This window comes from Poecilia reticulata, linkage group LG15 (assembly GCF_000633615.1).
Source record: "Poecilia reticulata strain Guanapo linkage group LG15, Guppy_female_1.0+MT, whole genome shotgun sequence".
In the NCBI taxonomy this organism is placed as follows: domain Eukaryota; kingdom Metazoa; phylum Chordata; class Actinopteri; order Cyprinodontiformes; family Poeciliidae; genus Poecilia; species Poecilia reticulata.
This window is the reverse complement of record NC_024345.1, coordinates 11,205,870-11,217,165: the sequence shown is the minus strand read 5'-3', so window position 1 is coordinate 11,217,165 and position 11,296 is coordinate 11,205,870. Positions and strand designations below refer to the sequence as shown.

The window sequence follows — 11,296 nt, the reverse complement described above, 5'->3', positions numbered from 1 at the left end:
ATGCCCCCTTTTACTTTAGCACTGTTAGGAAATTATAAATGTTAAATTTTAGTTTTATTTTAATGTTGTTGGTTAATGATTAATCAGCCATGATATTTATACATGTAAATTGTAAGTTTACCGTTTCTTGGTGTGTTTGTCCTTATTTACCACCAGCTAGCATGCAGTGTGCAGCGACAGGTGTGTGTGTCGGAATCAACACAAGTCCATCCTCTTAAGAAATCTGACACCTTATAGGGACTGTAAGCAGTAGAAACGGTGTACTGGAAACTGAACAGCCCATTTTCAAATGATGGACAAAGCCCACTCAGCACACAGAATAGATGAAGAAATTACACCCATAGACTGAGGCAACATAACGTAATCACTATTCCAATACACTGCTCTATATTTAAAGGCAACCTTAAACAAAATGATCGAGCTGCTTGTAGAGGAAGAGTCTGCCTGATTCTTCCTCAGAAAGAAATCTTGCAGTATACAGAAAACATTTCGGTTTTTCCTCCAGATTCATACAATGCAAGGTCAATTGCAAAATTATTCTGTTAATCCCAGTTCCCAGATACTGTAATGATGCACTGCTGTTTTGAGATATTTATTCAAACACACAGCTTAGTCATTTGGTGTTAGTTTTTATTTTTTTTTATTAAACAAAATCAACTCTTCCCATGTATTTTGTAGTGTGAAATGTCATTTTTTTCCCCCCATGTATTCTCACAGTACAATCAGTTAATGTTGATCTGAAAGAAAACATCTTTAAACTTGGCACTTAGAAAACAACCACAAAGAATTATCACCTTTATTCATTGAGAACAAAATTTACAAAGCCATTCGAACAGTCGTTTTGTTTTTTTTTTCCCCCTAATCTTTTAGGTTTTGTTTTTTTTAACTCAACTGTGAAGAATATTCAAAATACACTTTTTAATGTTGCTTTTTATTTGTACTTACAAATATCTACAGTAAAGTCTTTAGAGTCCTGTCGTGTGTTCGTCTCGACTTGTAATAAAAATCCTTTGCAGTGTTTATTTATATCTCCTCGTACTGTAGGCACTCCAGTTAGCTCTGGACTCTTCTGTTTGAGCTCGAGTGTTTGTGAACGTTCATCATGCTCAAATAGACGTCCCGTGGCTGGGCTCTCTGGCTTCTGGGATGGGTCCTCCTGGCACTGGTTGGTAGGACAATGGCATGGGTGTCTTGACTGGGCTCTGCCGGAAGAGACCCCCATTGGGTGCTCTGTGTTTGCACCGGATAGAGGGCATCGTGGCGCTGCTAAGCGGCAGGGGCAAGGTCCTGCCAGCGGCAGCTCCCAGTGTCCTTCCTGCCCCGTGGCTCTCCCGGAGGAAGGTGGTCACAGACAGAGGCGGGGGCCCACGGTGTGATGGGTAGTCTCGAACAGACAAAGCCTCCAGAGACTGACTGGGCTGGATGCTGCCGATGTCGAGGGTGGAGATCTCGATTGACTGACCTGGCAGCTGCTTGTGGGCGAGATCCTCGTCCAGGAGGCTGTTCAAACGCTGGTGGACCTGTTCCAGGTTCACCTCTTTGTCCTAAAGATGGATGAAAGGGAGGGCGGTGCCAAAGAGTGGATGAAGAATAAAAGGATGTATGGAGGATTTATTGGAACAGAAAGAGCAGGAGTGTTATTTAGGAGGGGGATGATAAATAAATGCCAAGTTGGAGAGGACGGGGTTAGGGGAAATGAAATGAAAATGCAGAATGAAAGAAGAGATTTGTTACAGCAGGCCTCGTTTTCAATTTTCTAAATACATGTAATGCAGTCTATCCTACTAGCATAAGGACATGCATTGTCCATGCGAGTTTGAGAGATACTGAAATATGTCTATTCCAGCTTTTTTTTTAATTTTTAATTTTTATTTTTTTACTTTGTCAATATTCTGAGTTTTCAATAATAAAACTCAGTTACTGTCACAAAATATCTCCAATTTGAGTTGGACTTAAATGTGTTGCTTAATGCATCGGGCTTTAATTTGCTTTGCATAATTGGTTGACCGTGAGGCGAGTCGCGTCCACAGTCAGACTCATCTGGTCGCAACACATAAATGCAGAGACACATTTAAACATTTAAATAAGGTAACTTAATATTCATTTCTTGGTAGGAGTGTGATGATGCATCTAGCTTACAAGATGATGCGTGATGTCGGTCTCATGGGATCTAGACAACAGTATAGCAATACTAAGGTAGATGGCAAAATAATATAAAAAAGTTTTAAAGAAGTTTTCATAGGTTTGACTGGTATTTATTTTTAGCCTGGCCATTGCTTTCCTATGCTCAATTCCATCTCTTCACTGCTTAGTCTGGGCTTTCTGCCATTGAAGTAGATTTTTCTGGTAGAATTTCAACAGGGCCAATTAGCGAAAACAAGAAATTGTGAAAAATGACAAAATGTATTTCTTTCCAGCAATCATCCAATTTGATCATTCTTCTAATTTCAGATTTTGACTGAAAGGAACAAATGCAATCTTCTACTGGAATCTTTAATATGGCTCTATCTAGCAGCAAAGCAACGTTTGTTGGCCAGTTGTGAAAACCTCTAGCCACTACAAATGACTAACTTTTCTCACTTAGTCAGCCTCTATTCAAGCGCTGAAAATGCTACAAAACAAGCAAAAAAATAACCATTAATGTTTTATAAGTGTTGTTGTTCAGCCCAAGGAGTTGTTAGCAGACAATCAACACAAAGAGGCAGATTAATAATTGCTTTAAAATTGAGATTTAGACCTACATTTAACAGGCTGTACAGGATGAAGCATATTTTACTATCTGGGGATGAAAGCAGATGGATAGCAGTTTGCAAAACAAATTTTAACTTCGGTAAGAAATTTCGTTATGTTTTGAGATTAAATGATCTTGTGCCAGCAGATTTCACCACACCCCTCTAATGTATATAAATATATATAAAACTTTTGTTTTTAAAATGGCTTTCAAATACCTATTAGTTGGGAGATGAAGCCAAACAAAGAATGCGACAGACAGATTAACCAATAAATGTTTTCATGCTTCATTTTCTTTTTTTTTCCTATTCATGCACCCATCTAAGTCAAACAAGACGGTCAGACACAGGACAGACTATGAGATGAAATAATGGATGATGTGCACTCCTGCCCAGCCCCCTGCCCTGTCCTAATGCCCTGTTGTGACCAATCGACTAAAAACAATCAGATTGGCAATTTGGGTCATTCTTTAAGTTATTCAAAACTCTCAGCCTCCTCCGCTATCATCACGTCATATCACAAAAAAAATAAAGAAGTTTGACATTTTCAGAAAATAGTGATGAGATTGTGTCCACACTGATTAGTAACCAATTGGAAAAAAAATCAAACACATAATTGTACTGTGATTGTGTGTCCCATCTAATGCTTTTTACAAGCATTATGATCTTAAAATACCAGAAGGTGGGTCTGTCCTCTAAAAAATGTAATGGCCTTAAGATTATAAAATTGAAAAACGTGAAACCTGACTTCCTACATCTCTGGTTCTATCCAGAGCTCAAAGGTCTCGCTGGCAAATCTTCAGCTTTGCCGTATTTACAATACCTCCGTCGTTTGTAAGGACTTTGCCCTTTGTGCAGTTCGTACTCTAAAAAATGTTGCCAGTTTCAGGAGAACCTAGTGAAACTCCTACTGTATGGAAGTATGTCAGCCACACCCTGATCCAGATGCACAACTAGTTTTTACAATTATCCCCAGATTTTTGTGTTCAAGAATAATGCTCTGTTCTTTTTGTATTATTTTAACTGAATCTTGGAGAAATCTCTAGTGAGTGAGTTAGGTTCAACACTGATGAAATGTGCCATTTAGTTGTACTTTAAAGCTTTTTTGCATTTAAAAATGTCAAAAATTGCAGACATCTTGGGATGGTATCTCTACTTTCTTTTCTATGATCGGCTCAGAGACAAAAACATTGCCAAGCGTCATTAAAAGGTCAACATTCAGTCATGGGGTAAATGTAAAGGAGCGAAAAAAAGGTTTGCTGCTCTTGAGGTATGGAATTTTGCAGGTAAGATTGCTAAGTGGATCATTTTTAGGATGAAAGCATAAAACTAAGCTATAGCTCTAACTGAGTCACAGCCAGTTTTGATCCTGACAAAAATCTCCAGTAGCATCTCATTTCACAGATTATTAGTGCTCTGGATCTTTTCCTTTCCTGTCCAAGTAATGTCAGGTATAAAAAAAAAAATTAAGCATTTTCAGTGACGTCAAACCATTTGGCTGATCCCTTTAAATTGTTTTGTAAGTTTTCATTTAAAACAGCTTTCACTGTCCCTACACACTGTGCATGGTGCCACCAATGAATCTGAACTGATATCCAAACCAAATCCTTCGAATACTATATGCTCATTCTCTGCAGGTTTGAAAAATAAGCTGTATGAAATTGTCCTGAGGAACGATATCCCTAAATAAGACGGTCGCTCTGTGTTTTTTCCATACGTCTGTTTTGAACAAACAGTTTTGCAACCCTTATGGAAATTAAATGAAACCAAAGGGTAAAAAATGATTCTTAACTAATATTTTTAAACTGATACACACACACAAAAAGTCAGATTGCACAAACTATTTCACTTTTCCAATGTATTTAAAATAAAGACCTTCATTCTCATTCCTTTGGAGAGAAGTATGATTGAACAAAGGCATATTTTAGTTTTTTATGTTGAATCTCATATTTGGTATTCTGAATATTCAAGGTTTTTTGTGAAACCATAAATATTGACTTATTTAATTTATTTTTATGCTGAAGGTTTTTCTTAATACATATTAAACTGCAAATATTTGTTTGCATCTTATAATATAGTATGCAATCATTTTGAAAGAATGTTAAAAATAATCTCAAATCCTAGAGGAATATTGGACATTTTGGCAAAGTTGTTTCTGGCAGCCCTAGCAATAATATTTAAAGGGAAAAAAAACAAACACAAAACCCCCTATAGGCAGTGTTGTCGACGTGAACATTGTTCAGATATAGCTGTTATGAACAGAGCTTTAGAACATATTGGATTTTTTTTTTTGTTAATTATCCCTCATTTCTCGGTTCTTTCCTTTGTTCGATGTTTCAGCCTTAAACTTCAGCCTAACAGTGAATGGGACTTCAAACAAAGAAAGATGTTGGGTGAAAACACCTCAACGTGCCTACAAACGCAACGACTACAACTAGCATTCTGCAAATGTCACAGCTTTTGAATTTCAGATGACAATTTGTGGTTATAAAAGCCGAGATGCACGCAAACTCTGAGCTAGACGTTACCAGCAGTAACTCATGTTCCTGTTGCCATCAAAGCGCATTCTAATTTGGTTCTGATTCTGTCATGGGACTGGGCCTTAAATGGGTGTTTTTCATCCAGTATTGTCAGACTGTGGAGTCAAACAGGCTGGTGAAGGCTCACACTTTAGTTTAGGGATCCATGTCAAGCCTTAGTTGTCTGGACGCCTCATGCGGAGGGGCTGCCCAGCTCACAGCAGCAAAAATAAAGGCAGAGCTCTAAAGCTTTAAGACTTGAATGGATTAGCTAAAGAGAGCTATTGCACAACTGAAGCGCTTATCGACTCAGAGTACAATTTCAGTTTGTGGTTCTGAATTAGCAATACGATGTGTACTTTTGTCTTCACAGCTTCTCCCACATGAGCACCAGCGACAGATTTTGTGAAACCAATCATCATTTCTCTGAAGTGCCAGCATGAGAGAAGCCTCAGAAGTCCCCGCCTGAGCACCCCGCCTCTTTCCCGACATGAGAAGGAATGAGCAAACTGATGTCTGAACTGTCACCAAGGGCACACCTATTATAACTGGGTGTACTGAAGCTCTACTAAATCGGGGCTGGCGTCACCGCCTGCTGGATCCATAAAGTAGAGTGTGGCAGTGGCGTCCCTGGGCAGGACCGGGGGGCCCGGCGGCCTGGGTCTCGACCGAGGCCTGGGTGGGGCAGGGGTACCCGTGGTGACCACCATGGCTCGGTTCTGGTTTAGCAGGGCTTGGCCCGACGAGCTGTCGGTGGTCACCTCTTTGGGCTGCTCTCTCCGGCAGTGATTGCTGTTCCACAAGGTTTCCAGCGCCGCCACCAGCAGGGCGAGCAGAAGCCCGGCGGCTAAGATACAAAATACGCCGGCAAAGCTGTGCAGACGCAGCGCTCGTCCTTCTGGCTGTGCGTCTGCGTGGCTCTGCAGGTCACAGCGGCCTTTCTTTGGCCACCATTTTTGTTTCAGGATGTCTAGATCGCCTTTTTCCTGCAGCTCCAAAATCCTGCAGAGAGGGGGAAAAAAAAAAAACAGATTGGTTTCAGACCCTTTTTTGCCTTAGAGGCGCGTTTTCATGTTGCGTCGCTGCAGGACAGCAGGCAAATCCATCAGATGCAACGATCGGAATGAAACGCTAGCTGGTAAAATTGCTGAAATAGCAGAGCAGATAATTGATAATTAGCAACTTCTTATGGACAAAACATGAAAGAAATTTAGAAAATAATTCTTGGGCAGATCAGAACAATTACCACACTATTATTATGTAACAATAATTAAATCGCACAGCTCATTAAATAAATCTAATAAGGAAAAATGCAGCACCACTAATGGTATCCATTTGCATTGACTGTAAGATCATTAAAAACCCATATACGGTAAAGTGCTATTAAACACTGCAGGTTTTAGTTTACAGCAGCAGAGTGCAAAACATAATGATTGATTTTAAACAAGATCTAAAAGCCCAGTTTTTGAGGGGAAAAAAAAAAGATGGGGGGTGGGGGGGGAATGGAGGTGCCGTTGCATGATAATGAATTCCAACACTTAAATACAGCTACAAACTTACAAACTGTACAGTTAATGTATGTGAGCATGAAAAAATAGAAGGAATAAATTCAGCTGGAGTGCAGCTGAATTTAGATGAGTGGTTTAGTTCAATTGTAATTAGGAAGCCTTTTTAGAAGTGAGTGGTATATAGACACTGCTAGTTTTCCTATTTATTAATTCAGAATTAGATGTTGCGATAAAATACACTTAACCGGCATCCAGAGTATTTTGTGTCATTTTATAATACATCATAAATAATGAAATCATAAAATAAAATTTTGCTTTCAGGTTCAAAACCTTGGTAGAATCGGAGGATATACGATCGCACACCTGCAATAACTTTGAGAATTATCACAGGTGCATTTCATTAAATTAGGACTTAAATGAATAGTTAATTTATGCCAGAGATTGAATTCAAAGGTGAAACACATTAGAATACACATTATTACTGTTAATTTCGTTTATGCCTCACAGCTCATAAAAACTCAGTTTAATTAGAGTTGAGACCATTAGACTTGTTTTTTTTTCTTAAAGCAGAAATGTGATCTTGTGGTCTTATTTTGGGAAAGAAAACTGATTTTACATCCTCCCCTACCCAACTGTGATGGAGGGCTACAAAAGGTCACTGCTATACAAGCTGGCTCTTCAGAGTTGAGTAGTGGGGGGGTGGAGAAAGTGCAAAAAGGACGGGGATGACTGCAGATTTTAGAGAGCTGTGAAGCAAAGCAAACGCAACTGTTTAGAAATTCACAAAGTGTGAACTGCAGCTGGAGTCGGTCCTTCATGGGCAACCACACACAAACCCATCTAGGACATGGGCTACACCTGTCGCCTTCCTTTTGCTAAGCTACTCGCGAGCCAGATACAACGCCAGAAGCATTTTAACGGGTCAGGAGAAACTGGACTGAACCACGGTCATCTTTTCATTTCATTTGGAAATCAAGGTTCCCACGGTATGGAGGAAGAATTGAAAGGCACAGAGGCTGGAGTTCCAGTGGGTGCTTTCAATGATCAGTGATGTTTTAAGTGAGCACAGCAGTCTCCGCGTGTAAACTCTACAACAGTTCAGTCCCCAGTTTCCCTTTGCTGATGAATTTTTATGAAGCTGCTGATTTCAGTGCAGGACTTGGCAACTGTCCACACTGAAAAACGTACCAATAACCGCTTTAATGATCGTTGTATTGCGGTACTTATATGACCACCAAATTAGTGTGACCTAAGCCCAATGAAGAGTCTATCAGGTACATGCTATTAACATACTTTAAATTAAGCATTTTGTATTAAAAATCATTGGATTGTTTCTTTATAGGAGAAAATGACGAAAACCTCACTGTGTATTGAATCTAAATAAAATTACTAATATGAACTTTTCAGATGCATCGTAAATTATTGAAAGCACCTGTATGTAAGAGATTAGCATTTTAATTTATTATTATTATTGAAAGATATAATATTCCATGCCGACGAATAAACAGCCATGCATAGGAAATAATCATTTCACTGCTTGACTGCTTTTATAAGAATTTAATACATGGATGATTATTTGTGTTCTTTTGATCTTCTGCCACAATATGATTGACTCACACATCTCTAAATGCTTCCAAATGCTGTTCAAGAAAACAGCTAGCATGCATATGCCTAATTTCTATAACTATATCTGCCTGAGTGAAGCCATCACATATAATGGAGTCTTTTTTTCTTTTTTTTTTTTTAGTTCAGTTTTTATTTCACATTCAGTAAAAACAAGATCCTATCCTGCATGGCTGCTAAGTTACAGTACAAGCCTTGTGCTTTTTGAACAAAATGACATAATTGAGCCCATACAGAGTTTCCTTTTGTCTACAGCGAAATAAATAGGTGATTATACAGGGTTTTATCCACCTGACCTTAAATGTTGAGGCACGTTCAGTTTCTTTTCAATCAGTGATTAATCTTCACATTTAAGATCAAATTCCACAGATTAGAGTAACACTGTTGCCCCGATTTAGTATTTAGAAGATCTAGCTAAAAATACTGTGCAAAATATATTAATGGCAGGTCTAGGAAATCAGATTTTCAGTGTAATATTGGTATTCTATCCACACCTTTCAATGACTCCAGATTGGAGCCATATGTGGCTCAGGTGTTGGAGAGCTTGTCTTCATAAAGGAGATTTATTACAATGGTTTCTGATCTCATTCACATCTCATGTTCCTAAACATGAACAGCCTCACATCATGTTGACTCATTATCTCACCTCAGTCATTAGCAATATACAATTCATGCCACGCATTTTCTATTTTCCAAATGATAATGAACTAAATAAGCTACAAATTGTTTGTCTTCTGCATTTTTTCTTTTCTTTTGTAATATCCTGGTCTTGTTGCTTGTTCAAAGACTTTCCCATGAAGCGTTCCTGTGTTTAATAAATCATATCTAAAATCAGGTATTTTGTTTCGGTGGTTAGAGAGAAGCATCCAAACAATTTTCTTGGACAACGTTTCTGTGCTGTATTTTCAAAATAAATCAAGGTTCACATTGTGTGGACGTAAAGTCATGCAAATTAACCGCATGCTGTAATTTCTGTGAAAATAAAATTACTTTATTCAGTTAAAATCATTTGGATAGTAGCACATATTTTAAGCTGCAGTTTAAAAAAAAAATAAGCTAATTTTTAATTAAGATGTGTGTGGCACAGCGTATCGGCCAATAAAAGGTGATGTTTTTATTTCAGGTGGTAGTTATAGTCATAACTTCAAAAATGCCAAAAGTCTTTTGTTTGAATGATTAAAAACCGCTGCCTTTTCTACCAGACTAATTGTTATTGGATGGATATGGGATGGCATGAAGCGATTACCAGAGTACATACTTCTGAGAGAAGAGGTCTCTGTACGGACTGCCGTGTTGCAGGGCCAGGCCGTAGCCTCTGGTGCTCATGCTGTTTCCTGCTATAGTCAGTGTGCAGTCGTCATCTGTCAGAGCAGCGTACTCCACCACCGCCATGTCCCACAGGAAGGCGTACGACTCCCGCTTTGCCTGCACGTTTGAAACGGTTTCCACAACACCCATGCAAAAAAAACAGGAACACGGAAATTACCTTACATTGCTATGAATCATGTTCATAGCAAAGCATCGCAGACGTGGATCCCAGTGCTACTACAGGCATCGTTTCATTCATTAAATAGCATAGTTTAAAGTTGCTGACTGAATTTAGAACAGATTTAAATGTCATTGAAAACGAAATGCAAAGCAATACATTGAGTACTAATGACTCAATTAACGTTTTGTATTAGTTCCTACCAGACTGTATTCTACTCGGGCATCAGCAAGGTTGTTTAATTACATCCACCTACCCTCTATTGCCCTTGTTTAGTTTTAAAAAAGATAGAATCATCCTTTTACTTTGTCCTTCTTGATTCAATTTGCATTGCTAGTGGGGCAGTGCACCGAGTTGTCTTTAGTAGAAAACAGAATTGGGTCTAAATATTCTAAAAGTTTTCTAAAGAATAAAAACAGAGTCCGAGTCAAAGTTGAATAACAACCACACTATTGGATTTCTTAGGATACGGCGTTAAAATGTCTTTTTATTTCCAGATTCTCTGCTGAAAGAATAATGCAAGACACAAAATTGGATTTTCTAGCAACAGTTGAATTTTAATTCTCTATTTTTGTCAGCTTAAAAATGGCCAGAGTTCAGCCCCACTGGTGCTTCTACGTCTTCACAGGGCTAAAGATAAACTCACAGTAAATTTGCACATGCTTAAGTTATTACTGTCGACTAAAAGTCAGAATTAAAACATAAGGAAACATTTGTGTCATCATGTTGCTCTAAATGCAACCAAGTCAAGTCAAGATGTCTAATCATATGCAGTCTGCTTTGTTTATATTAGAGGTTCAATTGTTTAACTGCTAATGTCTCAGTTATTTAAATATTTGCAGACATTTTCATTATTTTCTTAACATAGAAAAATCTGTTTTGTCATGTTGAGATATTACATGATACTAAAGCTGCCCTGTTATTTTTATTGCCATTTGCATTTCTTGGCAAAGCCCTAGTCCTGATTTAGATATTTTGGGAAAGATTTTTTTAAATTGTAGGATTAATGGTTCACCACAAGCTGGTTCTCCGGGATTTAAGAGCCACCATTAACACTCACCTTTTTGATGCCCTCTGATGGACTTGAAACAGAGTTATCAAAGCCATTGTTCTTGTTGACGACCTTCCAGAGCTCGGCAAACGTGCTGTCCTGCTCCAAAGGGTTGGTGCCTTTAGCATGGAAATATTCGTACACAGCTGAGTCTCGCACTGTCCCGTAGGCAAGGTCCGCTTGTTTGGAAAGGTCCTGGAATGACCTTATTTAGGGACAAAAAAGAAAAGTATTAAACCTCTCTGTCGCTAGAGGACCCAATGTTGGGTCCTCGGCGCTTGCCGCAACAAGATCAATTAAAAACACATGCTATACATTTATCAATATAGGCATATTGCATATCCACGTAAAGGGAAAAAGCTCTTCTAAATGATAGGATC

At 38.6% G+C, this 11,296-nt stretch overlaps 1 protein-coding gene across 2 annotated transcripts in view; it reads right to left on the bottom strand.

The window, feature by feature from the left end:
- Window positions 1–613: 613 nt before the first annotated feature.
- The window catches only part of grid1a (glutamate receptor, ionotropic, delta 1a), a 240,849-nt gene continuing 230,166 nt past the window's right edge, over window positions 614–11,296 (bottom strand). For both annotated transcript variants that reach the window (XM_017309069.1, XM_008429213.2), the window contains 4 exons: window positions 10,926–11,121; window positions 9,638–9,804; window positions 6,010–6,250; window positions 614–1,544 (listed from right to left, as the gene is read on the bottom strand). In XM_017309069.1, the coding sequence (XP_017164558.1) occupies window positions 1,107–1,544; window positions 6,010–6,250; window positions 9,638–9,804; window positions 10,926–11,121 (1,042 nt within the window). In that variant the 3' untranslated portion in view covers window positions 614–1,106. The remainder of the gene's footprint in view (window positions 1,545–6,009; window positions 6,251–9,637; window positions 9,805–10,925; window positions 11,122–11,296) is intronic.